The sequence below is a fragment of the Drosophila grimshawi genome, unplaced genomic scaffold, assembly GCF_018153295.1.
Source record: "Drosophila grimshawi isolate 15287-2541.00 unplaced genomic scaffold, ASM1815329v1 contig_131, whole genome shotgun sequence".
NCBI lineage: Eukaryota > Metazoa > Arthropoda > Insecta > Diptera > Drosophilidae > Drosophila > Drosophila grimshawi.
This window is the reverse complement of record NW_025062826.1, coordinates 87,647-108,432: the sequence shown is the minus strand read 5'-3', so window position 1 is coordinate 108,432 and position 20,786 is coordinate 87,647. Positions and strand designations below refer to the sequence as shown.

General features: G+C 42.2%; 4 protein-coding genes across 4 annotated transcripts; 3 read left to right on the top strand and 1 right to left on the bottom strand.

Moving 5' to 3' along the window:
* The first annotated feature begins 1,269 nt into the window (after window positions 1–1,269).
* LOC6568946 (exostosin-3) lies at window positions 1,270–4,872 on the top strand. Its single transcript, XM_032740966.1, has 3 exons — window positions 1,270–1,709; window positions 1,768–1,893; window positions 1,947–4,872. The coding sequence occupies exons 1-3, from the start codon at window positions 1,479–1,481 to the stop codon at window positions 4,533–4,535; spliced, it is 2,946 nt and encodes a 981-aa protein (XP_032596857.1). The 5' UTR covers window positions 1,270–1,478; the 3' UTR covers window positions 4,536–4,872.
* A 393-nt stretch (window positions 4,873–5,265) lies between these two features.
* Window positions 5,266–7,342, top strand: LOC6568947 (protein CLP1 homolog). The gene is made up of 4 exons (XM_001995390.2): window positions 5,266–5,442; window positions 5,521–6,073; window positions 6,562–7,069; window positions 7,149–7,342. Exons 1-4 carry the CDS (start codon window positions 5,344–5,346, stop codon window positions 7,264–7,266), a joined length of 1,278 nt encoding a protein of 425 aa, XP_001995426.1. The 5' UTR covers window positions 5,266–5,343; the 3' UTR covers window positions 7,267–7,342.
* Window positions 7,343–7,518: 176 nt separating this feature from the next.
* On the top strand, window positions 7,519–18,039 carry LOC6568948 (low-density lipoprotein receptor-related protein 6). The gene is made up of 6 exons (XM_001995391.2): window positions 7,519–8,385; window positions 12,648–15,640; window positions 15,797–15,954; window positions 16,018–16,287; window positions 16,365–16,989; window positions 17,057–18,039. The coding sequence occupies exons 1-6, from the start codon at window positions 8,199–8,201 to the stop codon at window positions 17,861–17,863; spliced, it is 5,040 nt and encodes a 1,679-aa protein (XP_001995427.1). The 5' UTR covers window positions 7,519–8,198; the 3' UTR covers window positions 17,864–18,039.
* Window positions 18,040–18,558: 519 nt separating this feature from the next.
* On the bottom strand, window positions 18,559–20,767 carry LOC6568949 (dr1-associated corepressor). The gene is made up of 2 exons (XM_001995392.2): window positions 20,410–20,767; window positions 18,559–20,239 (listed from the first exon to the last, which is right to left on the bottom strand). Exons 1-2 carry the CDS (start codon window positions 20,449–20,451, stop codon window positions 19,208–19,210), a joined length of 1,074 nt encoding a protein of 357 aa, XP_001995428.1. The 5' UTR covers window positions 20,452–20,767; the 3' UTR covers window positions 18,559–19,207.
* Window positions 20,768–20,786: the final 19 nt, after the last annotated feature.

Below are 20,786 nucleotides of genomic sequence, written 5' to 3'. Positions count from 1 at the left end.
AGTCGCGGGTTGCGGTTAGCGAACGGCCTCCCCCGGGAGGTTAGCTGCGTAAATAAGCTGTCCCGGACAAACAGCGGGTACGATAAACTTCATTATACTGACAAGGCACCTGTGTTGGCGCCTTTTACAAGCATAGCCTCTAAGCCATAAAGATGCCCAACTTCTTTCAGATGAACTGCCCCTGCTAATGCAATCTTGCATTAAAAAAAGGCCACATGCTCATAAAATTTTTTTTTTAATGTGAATAAATTAGTCAGAAAAATAAGGAATATAATTATATATAAAAAAAAATAAAATAAATAATAAATATAAAAAACAAACAAGCAAACCGGCGGCAAAAACAGGTGGAATAATCCAACACCGCCACCAAGGAGGAGATTGCCGAGGACAACTGGGACAAATCAGGAACCAAGGAGTGGAATCCAGGGAACATTGAGACGATTCGAATCATCCCAACATACCAATGAGTTTGTTCCCGGCCGATTAATTGTGGAGAATTGGCACGAAGACACAGCTGATCGTCCCTAACACTTTAGGCATCAGTGGTGAGCAATGCCTGCAACAGTGATGCTCATTTTTCCCATCAGTGGTGCACACTTTAGCAGCCGATATAAAAAAAAATCATACATTTTTGTAAACTTTAAGCTAAGTAAATAATTAGTAATATATTACATATTTAACAGAATTTAGTGTTGGCCAATAAAATATTAGAAATTCACAATGAACAATTATTAACTAAGTATATTGTGAATAAAATGGGACATGATTTGTGAATTAAATAGTCTAGTATGAAACGAATGAAGATGAAGTGTTTAATTAATGTGATCGGGTGAGATGAGCGTATAACAAACGAACGAGAATGGAATAATAGTAAATGGGAATTTCTCCGGTGAATATTGACGAGGAAGGGAGGGACACACAGACTGTACAACATCCACACAGCCAACACTGTAGCGAGCGGACTAGGCTGATAGAGATTTTTATTTATTTATGAAAGAAATGCAAATTATTGTTAACTTACCGCCCAATATATCGCGGTCGATCCCCACCTGAACCGATAGCTATCCGGCAGAGCGATATATTGGTGCTTCCGATAGAGAAAGTGTAACAGCTTCGTTAATTACATTTACGATATATCGATATATCGCATATAAATCTGCTAACCTTCACAAAACTGTTAACAAATAGTAAACTGTACATTTTCGTTAATTCTCCCCAAGAGTTATAGATTCTCAGCAAAAAGAATTATTTATATATGTGAATAATACATTAATCTATGTATAAATATTTATGTGCCGCCCCATATAGAAAGTAATTTGAAAATGCATGGGGCTGGAAAACACCGGCCACCATCTGCGACGTGCAGCAGCCAAGAAGACTTGTGTACATATGCAAAAACTAGTGAATACCCCGAATGCTGCATGCTTAAGCAAACAATTTGAATAAAATTGCACGCTGCTGGCAGTAATATCCTCAACATGTCCCTGGCCTTTGACGTGGACAACTCTAGTGGGAACGCAGCATATCACAATTTAGCTGCCAACAGCGTTAACGATACAAATAAAGTGACAGCAACAACCTCACTCTCCTCGTCGCTTCCACAAAGATATCGATTGTGGATGCGACATTGTCGCCTCTACAAGTTAACACTTCTAATTCTGCTACTTTTGGTGCTGCTCCCACTGCTGGCGCATCGCAAGCTGCTCAATGTAAGTTGTGAAATTAAGCTGATACAAATTTATATGCATTCGTTTGATGGGGTGGCAGGTGGAGCACGATGCACCCCAGACAGATGTGCATCGCAGTCGACCACTACTCGATGCCTACGAGGATTTCAGTGCGATGCGGGCCGGCGATCTAAAAATGCGCATCGAGGAAATGCTCCGCATCAAGGCAAGTGTAAATTACATTAGCAAACAAATATTAATTTTTTAATGTATTTTTAGAGCACCGTTTCTGTGGAGCTGCGCGAATTAGAATCGCGTCGCCAGAAGCTGCAGTCTGACATTAGCTTGTACAATCAAAAGATCGAGGAACTGAAGCAGGAGCTATTGCGCGAACAGACCGAACTGGAGCGTCTCAAGATCTCCGTGGAGCAGGCGCAGGTGGCGCAACGCGAAGCCGTCCAGCGAAACACTCCTGATTTGGCTTTGCCACGCACCTTGTTGCCCAGCTATTTGCCACGCAAAATGAATGCGATCAGTGCTGGCGTGGCCGCTTCGTGTGAGATTCATAATTGTTTTGATCACTCACGGTGCAGTCTTACGTCCGGTCTTCCGGTCTATCTCTACGATCCGGATGTTTACAATGTGCAGCATGCTGGCTACGATATCGATGGCTTCCTAAAGACGACCATTAAACAAACACTGGGTTATAATGCGCACATTGTGCGTGATCCGAAGCAGGCCTGCATTTATCTCGTTCTGGTGGGTGAGGCACTGCTGGAGCAGGATCTGCTGCGCAACAATCGCTATGCGGCACAGGAACAGGCCGCTGAACAACAACAGCAGGAGCGTTCACCGTCCAGCGATGATGCTGGGAATCTATCGCCATCTATCGATATGGAGAAGCTGTATAAGTTGCCACATTGGGGCGGCGATGGACGCAATCATGTTTTGCTTAATTTAGCACGTCGCGATCTCAATTCGGCACGCACCAATCCGCTGCTGGAACAGAACACGATGCGTGCCATAATCGTGCAGAGCTCCTTTGATCGTGGCCAGTTCCGGCCTGGCTATGATCTAATTGTGCCGCCCATTCTGGGCCCGCCCGGTGGCGATGTGTGGCAGGAGTGCGCAAGCATGGTGCCAGCTCGACGCAAGTTCTTGCTCACATTTCAGGGTGAACTACGGCCTACTTCGGCAGCTCAACCCGCCCAGCCGCTGGATGACTTCATACTTGATCACCTGCGAGATATGTCGCGTAGTGCCACGCAGGATCAGTTTATGTTGCAATTCCAGTGTGTTCCCGCAACGGAGCAACAAGACGCAGACACCTTGGGCGACTGGACACTTTGCGGCTCGGACTCCTCGCGCAAACAGCTGCTCAAGGATTCCACATATGTGCTAATCCTGCCACCGTTGGGTCAACGAGTCAGCTCCACACTAATGTTGGCCCGTCTCTATGAAGCGTTGCGCTCCGGCGCCGTGCCCGTCATTTTGGGTGCGGATGAGCTGCGTCTGCCATATGCGGAGACCATCGACTGGCGGCGTGTTGCCCTCCTGCTGCCCAAGGCACGCATAACCGAGCTGCATTTCCTGTTGCGTGCCGTTCAAGATGCGGATTTGTTGCTCTTGCGTCGTCAGGGTCGCCTCATTTGGGAACGCTATCTGAGTTCAGTGCAGGCCACGGTGGACACTGTGATAGCCAGTTTGCGGGATAGACTGGGCATACCGCCACGGCCGGTGCCATCGTTTGTCGCCCAGAGTGTCTTCAATAGCACCTTCATACCGTTGAAATCGGAGCCGCCGGTGGGCATGGACACCGAACCTGAAGAATCGCTTGGCCCCATTGAGCCACCCTATGCAAGTCCAGCATTCCGACGCAACTACACCGTCCTACGCATACATTCGCGCGAAGCCTGGAACGATTGGATGGATCCATTCTACCTGTATCCACAACTACCCTCGGATCCAGCTCTGCCGTCCGAGGCAAAGTTCATGGGTTCACATACCGGTTTCCGACCGATTGGCAAAGGTATCGGTGGCGCTGGCAAGGAGTTCAGTGAGGCACTGGGTGGCAATTATCCGCGCGAGCAGTTCACCATTGTCATCCTGACATATGAACGAGAACAGGTGCTCATGGACTCATTGGGTCGCCTATACGGCCTGCCCTACCTCCACAAAGTGGTCGTCGTATGGAACTCGCCCAAGCCACCCTTGGATGATCTACGCTGGCCGGACATTGGTGTTCCAGTCGCCGTGGTTCGGGCGCCACGTAATTCGCTGAATAATCGCTTTCTGCCCTTCGATGTGATCGAAACGGAAGCAGTTCTATCTGTGGACGACGATGCTCATTTGCGGCACGACGAGATCTTGTTCGGGTTTCGCGTGTGGCGAGAACATCGCGACCGGGTCGTCGGTTTCCCGGGTCGCTATCACGCCTGGGACCTGAGCAGCAACAGCATGTGGCACTACAATTCGAACTACAGCTGCGAGCTGAGCATGGTGCTAACCGGTGCCGCCTTCATCCATAAGTATTACATGTATCTGTACACCAGTCAGCTGCCACAGGCCATTCGCGACAAGGTCGACGAGTATATGAACTGTGAGGACATTGCCATGAATTTTCTTGTCTCACATTTGACGCGTCGGCCGCCTGTCAAGGTCACTTCGCGTTGGACGTTCCGTTGTCCCACGTGCCCCGTGTCACTCAGCGAGGATGACACACACTTTCAGGAGCGGCACAAGTGCATCAATTTCTTTAGTCAAGTCTTTGGCTATACGCCGCTGTTAAACACTCAATTCCGGGCCGATTCGATTCTGTTCAAGACGCGAATTCCACATGACAAGCAAAAATGCTTCAAGTACATTTAGTTTCTCAGATTTAGACTCAGACTCCGACTCCACATATCATTCACTAGCGAGCGAGCGTACTTATGCTGACTCTTATATACCCACTCTTATATGGTGATCTTTATATATTATTCTGACTGTTATCTGTAAAGCAGAAACTTAATAAATCAATAATTTATGTTATATGTAAATAGGATATGTCATCAAACAATAGTTGCCATATATAAATAAATTCTAGGTTCCAGCTTCGACTTGTCGAAGATGGATGCATAGCTAACCCAAAGTGTTTGTAAGACTTTTAATATGTGCTAAGCTCTGTGACTTTGTATATAATGAAAATAAATGAAATATACATCAATGTAATTGTTTATTTTTAGCATAATTGTTATATATTTTAATTTGTAGAGATGTATGTATGTAGTTAGTAATGGAGTTTGCCTACAAAATTAGGCGGAACTGTAATTACATTTGTCATGAAAAAAAAATTGTATTTGAACAAAACATTGGCGATCTTAAGTGACACATTTGTGCAAATCAGAGTGCAATCTTATGGTTACTTTACGTATGTACAATGTTTAAAATGAATATTAATTATTAATATCTTTTCAGTATTCACTAATTGTATTTTAACATTTAGCAAGAAAACAACATAATTGCAAAGCCGGAAAATGGCCAAATTGGCAGCACTATGAACGTGAATCAGTTCATTTGTTCAATTCCATGAACCGTTTAAACGAACTCGGAACTGAAGGGAACTACAAATTCCAATCGATGCAATTGTATTTATTTAGTAAACATAATTTAATAATAAACTTGATTTAACTTGACCATGTCCGAAGACAACAGTCAAGGTAGGGAGTACACATTGGAGGCCGACTCTGAGTTACGTTTCGAGATCGAGCAAAAGAATGCCAAGGTGCTGGTGACGGTATGTAAAAAATTATTTATATATAATTTTTATTTATTCAGATTTAAATTAAAATCTATCATAATGTTTTTGGCATAGCTTTTGACTGGCTTTGCAGAGCTATTTGGCACCGAATTGGTAAAGAAAAAGAAATATGAGTTTGGTGTTGGAGCCAAAGTGGCCATATTCACCTACCAAGGCTGTGTAATCCACGTCTCTGGCCAAATGGACGTATGCTACATTTCCAAGGAGACACCAATGGTCCAATACATTAATTGTCATGCTGCCCTGGAACAGTTCCGCCTCGAGGCCGAGCAAAGGGACAAACGCGGTCCGAGCGTCCTCATTGTGGGCCCAATGGACGTGGGCAAGAGCACGCTATGCCGCATCCTGCTCAACTATGCAGTCCGTGTGGGCCGACGACCCCTTTATGCTGATCTTGATGTGGGTCAAGGTGCCATTTCCGTAGCGGGCAACGTGGCCACCATTCTCATTGAACGGCCGGCGAGCATTGAGGACGGATTTGCCAAGACGGCGCCGCTCGTTTATCATTTTGGCCACAAGTCTCCCAGTGGGAATAGTGTTCTCTACAATGCGGTAGTCTCCAAAATGGCTGAAGTTACGCTCCAGTCCCTGGATGCCAATAAGCGCAGTAAGTGCATCAAATACAAAAATAATAGTAACCAACTGAAAATTACTCTGCTACCAAATGGATGGTGGATAAGAAAATATTATAGTCGGTTCTAGTAATCTATCTCCGAACTTTGGTAACATTACCACTTAAATTACCGCAGATTTAGGTCTTTATCGATTTTGGGGGCGCCAGTGAGCGTGGTCCAAAGATTTGTTTATTTTCCCCTTTTAAGGTTATTACTAACAAACGGTGTAAGTGTCCAATGCCGATCTTTGAAGGACGTTGCCAACGAATTACCAACAGAATTTGTTGACCGTAGTCTTTAAATTAAGGCAGCTATGCTGATTATCGATTTGCAATTGTCGATAGCATTCAAAGTTTCAAGGCTCTAGCTTTAAGGGTGTAGAAAAAAGTTGCGCTCAGCAGACTGACAAACAAGATAATGTACTTTAACCTTCGATAGAAGAGTACAAAATAAAAATAAAAAACCATGTTTAATTTCACAGCGAAAAGTTCGGGCATCATTGTGAACACCTGTGGCTGGGTGAAGGGATCGGGCTATGAGCATTTATTGCACGCGGCACGAGCGTATCGTGCTCGTGCCATTTTCGTGCTGGATCAGGAACGCTTGTACAACGATCTATTGCGCGATGTGCCCGCCAACGTGCATGTCGTGCTGCTGCCCAAAAGTGGTGGCGTCGTCGAACGCAGCAAGGGATTGCGCCACGAGTCGCGGGAGCAACGCATCAAGGAATACTTCTATGGCAATGCCCGTACACCCTTCTATCCCTTCTCGTTTGAGGTAAAGTTTCAGGATCTGCGTCTCTACAAAATTGGTGCTCCACCGCTGCCTGATTCTTGCATGCCCATTGGCATGAAGGCAGAGGATAATAAAAAGAAGGTTGTCGCTGTTACGGCAACACCGGCACTATTACATCACATTCTCACGCTGAGCTTTGCAGAGTCGACGGACGATGATGTTATTGGCACCAACATTGCTGGATTCTGTTGTGTGTGAGTTGCCAGCCGATTGAATATTTTTGTGTCGATCAAATGAGTGATAGATTCACATTTACATTTTGTTTACATATAGTACCGAGGTGGACATGGAGCGACAGTCTGTCATGCTGCTTTCCCCACAGCCCCGACCGTTGCCGCCAAATGCGCTACTCTTGTGGTCGGAATTACAGTTTATGGACAATCATGCTTAACATTGGCATGCTACACAATATTAGTTTTAAATCGAAATAATAAATAAATAACAAATACATATATCTAATTTGTAAACAGTATGAATTTTTTCATTTATAGACATGGCAGACAGTTTTGGGACTAATTCTTTCATTAACTTTTATTTAATGTTAAATCAAAATAATGCGCAACAGCATATAACAGAAATGTAAACAACAGTTTGCTGTTAAGGCTGCTGAACTGCTGAATTGGCCATTCGTCTGCTTACGTTTAGTATCGAGTAGTATCGAGCGTGGAGTGGAAGCATCACAGGGTTTAACGAATTAACAAAAAATTCAACAATTAAACAACATCAACAAAATGGCTACCAGTGCGAGTGAACATTCTTAAGACCAATATTTTTGGTTTCGTGTTTGATTAATTATAATTGATTTCGTAGCACTTAGCGTTTGAAATATATATATGCTGCCTGCCAGGCTGTGCTCGTCGCTTGTTGCAGTGTAAAAAAAAACAAGTTTCTGCCAAGTGTAATTTGTACTCAACGCAGCTAAATTTTGATGGCCTGCAATAAACACGCGTAGAACGAAACGAATATATTTTGTTAAATATATTTATTGTATTTATATGCAACTATTTTGTGCGGAAATGCAGTGTACGGCGGCCGAGTGCGACAGTTGCCGGCTTGTTGCGCCAAATATACCCAAATATCTCAGTTAGCCGAAGGCAAAGAACACGCCCCTCTCGCACACACCTCTGACACCCGCTCACCCACAACAACTAACTGTGGCACACATCAGTTTATTGACAAAAAAAAAAACAACTGCGTTTTTAATTTAAAATGTGTATTTAATATTTGTGTTTGCGAAAATTAGAAGCGGTCAGAGAAGGTTTATTTGCCTTTAGGATTTTTTAAGTCAAATGCAATTCCAGTTTTCGGGCCGGGGCGTGTAAAATGACTCGTCGTGGGCCATACACAAGCCATCGTACTAATATTAAGCATAAACAATTGTGCCAAAGAACACAAAGAAGAACAAAATATGCCATTAACTGTTGCAGTAAAAATCGACCCAACAATTATTTGATAAGCCTCTTACTTATCATTGGCTGTTGCATCCCAAATAGTTTCCAGTATAAAAATGGTAAGTGCTATTTTTCTATACATACTAATCACTGCACTTAGATGAAGTTGTTGTTGTGCTTAATTTAAGTTGAGTTGCTGCTGCTGCTGCGAGCACATGTTTCGTAACACTCAGAAATACGAAAGATATTATATGATATTTTTCTTTAATTTCATCAATTTTTTTTTTTGTTTTTCGTTTACTGTTTTTATGTATATTTGATTGACATTAGTTGACATTAAATAAATAATATGTTTAGGTTTTGTTATTGTTATTGTTATTATCTAGCTAAAATTCAAGTCAAAAATTCAGTGTTAACTGTAATTGTAAGGAAACTAAATATAACAATTATAATAATTGGATCACTGTATGTGTTGAGGTCCACCTTTTACATCCGTTAGTGTTGGTGTTGATCAACCAACGATTTCAGCATGAAACAAAAAAAAAACGAGCGGTTTGCTTTATCCATGTATGCATTGCTAACAATTTACATATAAGTATACATACTTACATATATGTATGGGTACATCTGCAACGTGCTCCGCTCAGTTTTGTTTATACCCTGAACGCATTGAAATTGGTTAAAAAGGGTATAATGGTTTCGTTCCAAATTATGTAACAGGCAAAAGGAAGCAACTGCGACCGCATAAGGTATATGTATTCTTGATGAGCAACAATTCTCGAATACGCCACGTCGATCAAGTATTCTTAATTTGAGCGATAACTGCTTTCGGTTCTCGAATATCGATACACGCCGATTTCCGATAGCAATAAAAGCCACAATTTTAAAAGCAGTAGTAGGATAAGAAACACCCAAGTCATAGTCGAAAACATATTTTTTCTGCATGTATAAATATTTCCCGTTAATTACGATTGGCAAATAAACTAGAGTAATATATTCAACAGCTGTATGCAGGGTATATCGAAGTCGAGCTCGCTTTCGACTATATCATTCTTACTTGTTTTTTTTTGCCCTTGCTGTTGTTCATGGTAATTTGTTGTTGTTATCTTTACGCGATGTCTTTGGCAGCCTTACTGCGGCGACGAAGACGTCGTCGACTTCGAGGTATAAACCAGCAACTCGTTAAGAATCGACGAAGATCCTTTCAAAACGAGCATACTGCGTCTTCGGTCACTTTTGGTTTGGAGTTGAAGTTGGAGTTGGTGAACATAATCTTATATATACTGTTCGCTCTTCTCTCTAAATTGTTCTGCTGTCTTATTTTCGATGTTTAAAATTGTGCGCATTTATTATATAAATTATATATATTGTATATCAAAATTTATTTTATTTGCAGCCTAGCCTCAATTTTGATCTTTAACTGTAAGTTTATGGATTTGATATGTACTATTTGAAAATCCTGTTTTGCATACTAATTTATCGAGAATTTCATTTTTTATACAGTTGAGAAACATTTGTAAGTCATTTGTATACTAATATGAAATGTTTGAAACCACATTATAGTAATGAGCTGCAATATAAAAGAACATAAAAAGATATATGTTGGTGTCTTTTATTCAGAACATGCTTATGTGTTCATTGCTGTTTTCTTATTTCAATCGATTCCTTGTTTTACCGTATTGCTGTTAGTTGCTGCTGGACTACCTGATTCAAATGGTGAAAAGAAAGAAAACAGTAAAATAATTGTGTGCTTTTTTAAAGGAGTGCTTGTGTGAAACGAACAAAATAGCTCTGATAATTTCACCAATAAAACATCAAACTTAGTTGAGACAAAATGGAAAATTGTTGGAATATTGAGCAACACAAAATGCTGTTCCTCTCACTTTGTATAGTGATAGTTGCAAAGGCTAATGGGTCAATATACCCTAGTGAATGTGTGTGTTGGGGTTTTTCAGATCTGATTTTCGTAAAGCCAGCAGTCAAGCAACAATCTTGATGGGCAACAGTTGACGCTGAGTTGAGCACGACTCCCAATCTTTACTTTTATCCATGAGAACAACGGTGTAAAATGAAGCAGGCAAGCAGATCGAATAGATGGAGCAGTTTGCAGTGAATACTAACTATCAGCCAACAAATAAGTAACAGCAGCAGCAGAAGAAGTAAGAATGTTGTAATCGAGAGTGAGCGCTGCACTACGATATACTCTGCATCCAGTTGTTGAATATATTATTTTCCCACTCAAATGTATGCATGCTTCGAAGTATTCTCATTTCTTGTGGCTGGCACTGGGACAGAAGAAAAAATAATTTGTATTCACAACTAATGAGATTAATATGACTTGGATATTTTTTATCCAACCTTGTATAAATTTGGGCTGTTGATCGAGAGTTTGTCAATATATATTACATATTAATAAGAAGCTACTGCTTTTAAAATTGTGGCTTTATTGCTATCGGAAATCGATGTGTATCGATATTCGATAACGCGGGCAATTATCGATAACATTAATCAGACTTGATCTGCGCGACATATACGATAACTTATATTCAATATTTGAAGTTTCTAGTTCTTATAGTCTCAGAAAATCGCCACATTTACTGGGCTGTTCTTGCCGATCAAGAATATATATACTTTATGGTCTCGGAATTACTTCCTTTTGCCTGTTACATACTCAAGCACAAAACCATTATACCTCGCTTTGCTGGGTTGAGTGTATAAAAATTAACACAATATATATTGCATGCGAATGGCAAGCAAAGCTGAACTGCCTTGAATGGGTGCTCCTACTGCTGGTGCTGCTGCTGTTTCCTCAGACCAACCCACATCGTTATTATAATATGAATTGTGGGGCTTAGGTTTGGTCTGGCCATGGTTACATCAAGTCGTGCAGCTCGTGCATTTTCTGTTGTTGTTGTTGTTGGTTGGCTGGTTGGTTGACTGGTTGCTTGGTTAGTGAGTGTGTGGGCGGTGTGCAGATATTCTATTATGAGCTCAGCGCACTCATGAGAAACACTATACATAGTCATGTAACTGCTGGCTAACTGCTGAGTTGTCGAAGTGAAGTGGTGCAGCATTTGGTTTTGGTTTTGCTGCATTATCTCCAAACCTATACTGGGCATTGCTCTGAGCTCAATTCTGCTTTTCTTTTTGCATGTCTTACATTTATTTTCTGTCGGCTTGTTCTCACATATGTGAAAGACATCATTATAAGTCAAAACGAATATTTTGTGATGACATATCTGACTTAAATATTTACATGTGTACAGGGTATTTTATAGTCGAGCATTCTTTTGATTTATGTTTGGTAGCATGATGAAGTTTTCCCATTTGTTCCTCGAAGCGTGAACGAAAAGCTGAGTTTTGGCAAGTCTTTGTAAGCGTGCAAATTGCATGCTGTGCTGCGAGTTAATGGCGCTCGGACGAGAAAACAGGAGAATATATGTATATATATATATGCTATATATATGCTCCTGATGCTAACGATATAAATGAAAATCAACTAGTTACATAACTATTTTATTTCAATCCTTTATATTACTAGGTGAAAATATTATTTATGTCGACTTTCAAAGTCTGAAATATGCTCAATGTATAAAGAAATCAATAAGTAGGTGCAATAATCTATCAAGCTCCTCGTACAAAGAGCCTTCTTTGCTTGGAAATCTTCTAATAATTGTAATTCATGAACATAAATACATACATTTAAAACTGCATTCATAAGGCATATGCAATTTATATTTACATACATTTCAGAAAACTTGCTTGAAACTTGTCCAATCTCTTTTTAGAAAAAAAATTCGACTCCCAGGCACACAACCTTCGTTGGCAGTCAGACCCACTTCTGCTGAGTGGCTATTTTGTTTACCAAGCCCATAGCTTCAACTTCCGTTTGCAACTGGCTCAACGCCGGAGATAAACATCCGTCCGGGCTTGGATGCAAAAACAACCAGCAGTTACGAATGCTCACTTCAAGTTCCTTCAGTTATCAAGTCAAGTCAAAAAAACTCAACTAGGAGATACCCTGAACAACCCCAAACGTACCATAATTTTATTACTAATATCCGCCGTATTCATTCTTATATCAGCAATTTCTTGACTTATTTTGTTATTAAATATTAGTATGTTATTGTTTAATAATAATACAAATGCAAGATTTACTATGTTTACTATACAATTTCTAAAAGCTTGCTGTATTTCTTGACTTATTTTATTATTAAATATTAGTATGTTATTGTTTAATAATAATACAAATGTAAGATTTACTATGTTTACTATACACTTGCTGTAGATACGAGAGGTGTTTTACTTATGTAAAAGCACTTATTATAGATACAATTTGTTTTTGTGATAACCCAACTGTACGGATTGATTTCCTTTGCAGTTCACGGATCAGCGTCCTCATCCCCGATGGTGTCCACATCGACGATTGCACAACAACAGTTCATAAACACGCCAGCGACGCTATTGTTCACCACACGGCATGACATTCAGGTGGCCAACATCACGAAGCCAACGGGTGGCCCACAGATCGATGTGCTTGTCAAGGATCTGGCCGAGGCGATGGCCATTGACTTTTACCATTCCAAGAATCTGGTATGCTGGACAGACTGCGGCCGTGAAATCATCGAATGTGCTCAGATGAATTCATCCCTGCCGCTGGCTAAGGCACCCAAGCAAACAATCATATCAACGGGTCTCGATAAGCCGGAAGGACTGGCTATCGATTGGTATACGGACAAGATATACTGGACGGATGGCGAAAAGAATCGCATTGAAGTGGCTACAATGAACGGCCGCTATCAGAAGGTGCTCTTCTGGACGGAATTGGATCAACCGCGTGCCATTGCTGTGGTGCCCGCCAAGCGTCTGCTCATCTGGACGGACTGGGGCGAGTATCCGAAGATTGAGCGCGCCGCCATGGATGGGGATCCCCTAACACGAATGACCCTTGTCAAGGATAATGTGTTCTGGCCAAATGGATTAGCGGTTGACCTGCAAAATGAACTCATCTACTGGACAGACGGAAAGTATCGATTCATTGATGTGATGAAACTTGATGGTAGCAATCGACGCACCATAGTTAACAATTTGAAGTATCCATTTAGCTTAACCTACTTTGATAATCGCCTCTACTGGACAGACTGGTCGCGTGGCTCTCTCAATGCTCTCGATTTGCAGACCAAAGAGCTAAAGGAGTTAATTGATACGCCGAAGGCGCCAAATTCAGTGCGCGCCTGGTCCGCTTCGCTGCAGCCATATGAAAATAATTCATGTGCCCAGAATAATGGTAACTGTTCGCACCTTTGCCTACTGGCGACAAATGCGCAAGGATTTAGCTGTGCCTGTCCTACGGGCGTTAAACTCCTGACTGCCAATAGTTGTGCGAATGGTTCACAGGAAATGCTCTTTATCGTCCAAAGGACGCAGATTAGTAAAATTTCCCTGGATTCGCCGGATTACACGATCTTTCCATTGCCGCTGGGCAAAGTGAAATATGCGATCGCAATTGATTATGATCCGGTAGATGAGCATATCTACTGGTCCGATGTGGAAGCGTATACAATTCGACGTTCACATATCGATGGCAGCAGTATTACGGATTTTGTCACCTCAGAGGTGCGGCATCCGGATGGATTGGCCTTGGATTGGCTGGCACGTAATCTCTATTGGACGGACACGGTAACCGATCGGATTGAGGTCTGCCGTTTGGATGGTACAGCGCGGAAAGTACTCATCTACGAACATCTGGAGGAGCCACGTGCCATTGCTGTGGCTCCCTCGCTCGGCTGGATGTTCTGGAGTGATTGGAATGAGCGCAAGCCAAAAGTGGAGCGTGCCTCCCTCGATGGCTCCGAGCGTGTTGTACTTGTCTCCGAGAATCTGGGTTGGCCCAATGGCATTGCCCTGGACATTGAGCAGAAGACGATCTATTGGTGCGATGGCAAAACGGACAAAATCGAGGTGGCCAACATGGATGGCTCCGATCGGCGTGTGGTGATCAGTGAAAATCTCAAGCATCTGTTTGGCCTGAGCATTCTGGATGACTATCTTTACTGGACAGATTGGCAACGGCGCTCCATTGATCGGGCGCACAAAATAACAGGGAATAATCGAATTGTTGTCGTCGATCAGTATCCGGATTTGATGGGGCTGAAGGTAACTAGACTCCGTGAGGTGCGTGGCCAGAATGCGTGCGCTGTCCGCAATGGTGGCTGCTCTCACCTGTGCCTGAATCGTCCGCGTGATTACGTCTGCCGTTGTGCCATCGATTACGAGCTGTCGAATGACAAACGCACCTGTGTGGTGCCAGCGGCATTTTTACTGTTCTCACGGCATGAGCACATTGGACGCATCTCGATTGAATACAATGAGGGTAATCACAATGATGAACGCATACCCTTCAAAGACGTACGCGATGCGCATGCCTTGGACGTCTCTGTGGAGGAGCGTCGCATCTATTGGACGGATCAGAAAAGCAAATGCATTTACCGTGCCTTTCTGAATGGCTCCTATGTGCAGCGCATTGTTGACTCTGGTCTGATTGGACCCGATGGCATTGCCGTCGATTGGCTGGGGCACAACATCTACTGGTCGGATGCGGAAGCACGTCGCATTGAGGTCGCCCGTCTCGATGGTAGCAGTCGTCGGGTGCTACTATGGAAAGGTGTGGAGGAGCCGCGTTCCCTTGTCCTGGAACCAGGACGTGGTTACATGTACTGGACGGAATCACCGTCCGATTTGATACGACGCGCCACCATGGATGGCAATGACCTCCAAACAATTATTGCGGGTGCAAATCATGCGGCCGGTTTGACCTTTGACCAGGACACAAGGCGTTTGTATTGGGCGACACAATCGCGTCCAGCGAAAATTGAATGTGCCGACTGGGATGGCAAACGGCGACAGATTCTCGTCAACAGCGATATCGATGAACCCTATGCTGTCTCGCTGTATCAAGACTATATCTATTGGAGTGACTGGAACACCGGTGACATTGAGCGTGTCCACAAAGTCACTGGGCAAAATCGTAGCCTTGTCCACTCTGGCATGACGTATATTACTTCGCTGCTCGTCTTCAACGACAAGCGACAGACAGGCGTTAATCCCTGCAAGGTGAACAACGGCGGCTGCTCGCACTTGTGTCTCGCCCAGCCCCTGAGACGAGGCATGATCTGTGCATGCCCCACCCACTATCAGCTGGCCAAGGATGGCGTCTCCTGCATACCGCCGCGCAACTACATCATCTTCAGTCAGCGCAACAGTTTCGGCCGCTTGCTCCCCAATTCCACAGACTGTCCCAATGTGCCATTGCCAGTGTCAGGCAAGAATATTCGAGCTGTGGACTATGATCCGATTACGCATCACATTTACTGGGTAAGAAGACAAGTATTGCCATATAAATGTAATCTAACACAGCAGTATTAATCTCCGACACAAGTTTAATAGTAATATTATAAATTAAATAGCGCAGATAAATCGATGATTTTCACAATGATAAAAATTGGTTATTTTCCCGATTTACGTACTCAGATCGAAGGACGCAGTCATAGCATTAAACGGTCTCTGGCCAACGGCACCAAGACCAGTGTGCTGGTGAACACAGGCCAACCATTCGACATTGCCATTGACATTATTGGCCGCTTACTCTTCTGGACGTGCTCCTACTCGAACAGCATCAACGTAACCAGGTACGCTGCAAAAGAAAAAGAAGAAAACAATCTAAAAATGGGTACTCTACATTATATATATAGTTTTCTGGGCGAATCAATTGGTGTAATTGACACAGGAGACTCTGAAAAGCCGCGCAATATAGCTGTGCATGCGAGCAAGCGTTTGATCTTCTGGTCAGATGTGGGCAGCCATCAGGCCATTATTAGGGCGCGCGTCGATGGCAATGAGCGCATGGAACTGGCCTATAAGTTGGAGGGTGTTACAACGCTTGCTCTGGATCAGCAGTCTGATATGATATACTATGCACACGGCAAGCGGATAGATGCAATGGACATTAATGGCAAAAACATGTAAGTAAATCATTGACAAATATGACCCGTAGCATTGCTTTGCTTACAATTAATTTCCACTTCTCATTTGCAATCAGAAAAACGCTGGTGTCCATGCATATTTCGCAGGTGATAAACATTGCGGCGTTGGGTGGTTTTGTCTACTGGCTGGATGACAAAACCGGAGTGGAACGCATCACGGTGACAGGAGAGCGTCGTTCGGCCGAGCTTCAGCGACTGCTGCAGATCACGGACATACGCGCTGTGTGGACACCGGATGCGAAACTGCTGCGTAGTCACACTTGTTTGCATAGTCGCACGAAATGCTCACACATTTGCATAGCAAATGGTGATGATGTTGGGCACTCACGTGAGATTTGCTCTTGTCCCAAGCATCTGATGTTGCTTGAGGATAGGGAAAATTGTGGTGCGCTGCCTGCTTGCGGGCCGGATCACTTTACGTGTGCGGCGCCCGTGGCTGGTAATAGTGATATGAACAAGGATTGTATACCGGCGTCGTGGCGCTGTGACGGCCAAAAAGACTGCCCAGACAAATCCGATGAGGTTGGTTGTCCCTCCTGCCGTGCAGATCAGTTCAGTTGCCAATCTGGTGAATGTATTGACAAAGCTTTGGTTTGCGACGGCACAACAAATTGTGCCAATGGCCACGACGAAGCAGACTGCTGCAAGAGGCCGGGTGAATTTCAGTGTCCCATCAATAAGGTGGGTATATATGTGTATGTCGAAACTTGTATATAAATATTAACATTAATTTCGAATAATCCAACAGCTTTGCATTTCGACTGCGCTTCTTTGCGATGGTTGGGAGAACTGCGCAGATGGTGCCGACGAGTCTGCGGATATTTGTGTGCAGCGTCGTATGGCGCCAGCGTCAGATAAACGCATCTTTATGATATTGATTGGTGCTACGATGATAATCATATTCTCGATTGTGTATCTGCTGCAATTCTGTCGCACCCGCATTGGCAAGAGCCGCACAGAGCCAAAGGATGACCAGGCATCCGATCCCCTGTCACCGTCGACACTCACCAAATCGCAACGAGTCTCGAAAATTGCCTCCGTAGCGGATGCGGTGCGCATGTCGACTCTCAATTCGCGGAACAGTATGAACTCGTATGATCGCAATCATATAACCGGTGCATCCAGCTCAACAACCAATGGTAGCAGCATGGTGGCATATCCGATTAATCCGCCGCCATCGCCGGCAACGCGTTCGCGTCGTCCCTACAGACACTACAAGATCATTAATCAACCGCCCCCGCCCACACCATGCTCCACCGATATCTGTGACGAATCGGACTCGAACTATACTAGCAAATCGAATAGCAACAATAGTAATAATGGTGGCACCACCAGCAAGTTGCCATCCAGCTCGGCTGCTGTCTGTTTGCAATTTGGCTATGATAGCGAACCGTATCCGCCGCCACCAACACCTCGCTCCCATTATCACAGCGATGTTCGTATTGTGCCGGAGTCCTCATGTCCGCCATCACCATCGTCACGAAGCTCAACGTACTTTTCACCGCTACCACCGCCACCTTCACCGGTGCAGTCGCCAAGCCGAGGATTTACGTAACATTTCGAGTTTTATATGTAAAAAAAAGGAACACAATTCTGCACATTCAACATTAACGAATGTCATCATAATTCTTAGTTATATCTTAATATATTCCTAATCATTTATTAACTGTTTATATTTATGTGTATATTTTAAAGTAAGACGATTTTAAAGGACCGGATCGTGTAAATATCTTTGCAAATAATCTTAAACACTAATATGTACGTATTTCGATCTCGTTAAGTTTCATTTGTCCGGCGAAATTTTTATATTATTGTAACATATAAAATAAAGTTCGTCACCTATAGACTGCAATCCTTTAGGGTAACTAGCTATTATAAACTAGATTTAAAACGAATACTACAAAATAGAACAACCTATTTTTTTTAAGAAAACTTATTCCGCGTGCCAAAATTTGTATAATCCACAAAATATGATTATTTATTCCTAGTAAAAAAATAATTTAGATATGCGCATATATATTTTACCCAAATAAAATTTTGTTTGTTATACTTATTTTGATCTATATTTGTAAATAGCCAATTATTATTATAAAGCAATATTGACAAGATATGCATTCTATTTAATTATCTTCTTCATTGTTATAAACGCCAAAAAGTGCCTCAGTAATGTGTGTTTATTGTTTAATTCCTATACATGATTTATAATAAGCAAGAGAAATGAATAAATATTTATTTAAATAAATCTTGTAATTGTGACAGTATTTTATTTAGTTATGGTTCAATTTAGTGAAAGTAATTATTTAATTATAAAAAATAAATAACAGATCCAAGTAATTATAATCTATAAAATATAAAAAGTGATAACTAATTATGTAAATTCATACTTCCAAATCTTATCGTGAACTACAAAAGTATGAATGATCGATTCAAATGTCTGCTGAAAGTATTCTAATTTTGGTACGAAATGCATCAAGTTGTCGTCTCTTCCGATAAATTAGTTAATTCCTGATCAGCATAAGCTGCCAAGTCTACAGGCATCATTATTGAATAAAATTGTGCTGTAGATGATTTATTTTTCCGTTGTTTCCTATATATTCTTCGAAGAGTCCGTTGGATGCCTGCCAATAATTAGTGTTGGTGTATTTTGTGTCCTTTTTTTTATATATTCAGATACTATAATTTTAAGCAAAGGACGACTGAAACTACTTTTAAATTTATTGGCAATGCCGCCACAAAAATTTCTTATGTCTACTACTGGGTGGTGGGTTTAATTAGATAACATATTTACGAAATTTCGCAGCGCTGGTCTTTATTTATCAAAGTTATTATCTGCATACTTATATCTAAAGTATAATAATATTATATAGTAATAATTTAAAGTGCATTTACAAAATTATATTTAAATGTTGTCGTAGTCTTCATCTAATTCAAAAAGCGATTCAGTTATTGGCGCGGATGTCAAATTGGCCTTTGGAATGATTGGAGCTTTATTCTTTCCAGCGCTGTAGTCGACAGATGTATCAATTTTTGCAATTGAATTATTATTTCCACTGAAGCACTTGGTCTTATCCATCGAAAATATGCCGTAGCTTATCTTCGTTGGGGTGGGTACAGTGCCAGATGCGACAATATTTGTTAGATCAATGTTTATAACTGGTGACGCAATATTTAAGTTTAATGCGGTACTAGAAGATGTGCTGCCGGCATCAACATTTGTTGGGCACAATGGGCTAGTTGTCATTTGGACGTTGCTATAATCAATTTTGACTATAGGCTTGTTCAGCAGCTCGTAGCTGCAAATTGGCGCAGGTATGGCAGTTTCTTGAGGTTCTCGTCTACTACTACTACTACTATAGTGGGCAGCATTGTTGTTGGGTGGCCTGCCACGGGGATTATACGCAGGCGTTGATTCTGACCGTGCCAACTTTGTCGGCAGATGCACTCGCTGCTGTTGGTGTTGCATCTGTGTTTGCATTATGACTGACTGTGGTGCGGTTGGATTATGATTTCGCTTCTGTCCAGCTCCATTCAAGCTAACAGAGCGCACATAGGAGGCATTGTTTCCATTGGGCAATGATCGTATTGATGTTGACGGCAGGCTTAAGTCATATGGCGTATCCGAGTCTGGATATTGTTCTTCCGAACTATGGGCATCATCATCGTTGTAATTGAATGCCGCCTCCTCGGCCACACTTATATCTGGTATATTTTTGACAAGGTCTTTTAGAAAATCGAATCGCTGCTCGGACATGATGCATTGTTTCATGTGGGATGGCGATAGGGTTTTGGCGTTACGCGAATTTGTTATGCGCATCGTTTTGGTTAACAGCGACTCCACGAATAGCTCCAAAGTCCGTGAAATTATAACGGGCACCGCCTGTGCCACCTTACCAATTTCTTCATCACTCTGCATAATTTTCTTAATGCGACCCTGCCAATAAAACGAAAAGAACCGATAAAAAACAACAAATTAATAAACTAACACACGTTTGCATCATATACAAACTGATAAGCCCATCGTCGTGGTGCTGATGGACGCCCAGCATTTACATACAAGCAGAATGCATTTCTGCCAAAAAAGATTCCGGATATTTTACTTACCGCTGGGAAGCGTGCATTATATTTTTTCTTTTTCGACGGCATTTCTACACTTCCAAATAAATCCCTATGCTAATCAAATTTTCCTTTAACTAAGATAATAAGTCCAAATTATAAGTTGCTTGCTTAATTTTTTTTACACAAGAATAGTTCCTAATAGTTAGTTTATTGAGAATGGCAAAAATTCACATAGAAATACTTATGTACGCATTCACCTCGATATGTTGACTATAAATTGTTTAACAATCAGCAAATATTTTTGTAACTGCTTGATACTTCAATTGATATTTCAAAGTTCAAAGATGATGCAGAACTTTTGTATTTCCGATTTCTATTTATTTATTTCCAAAATCTTTTTTTTCTTCCACAATGTGACTGTC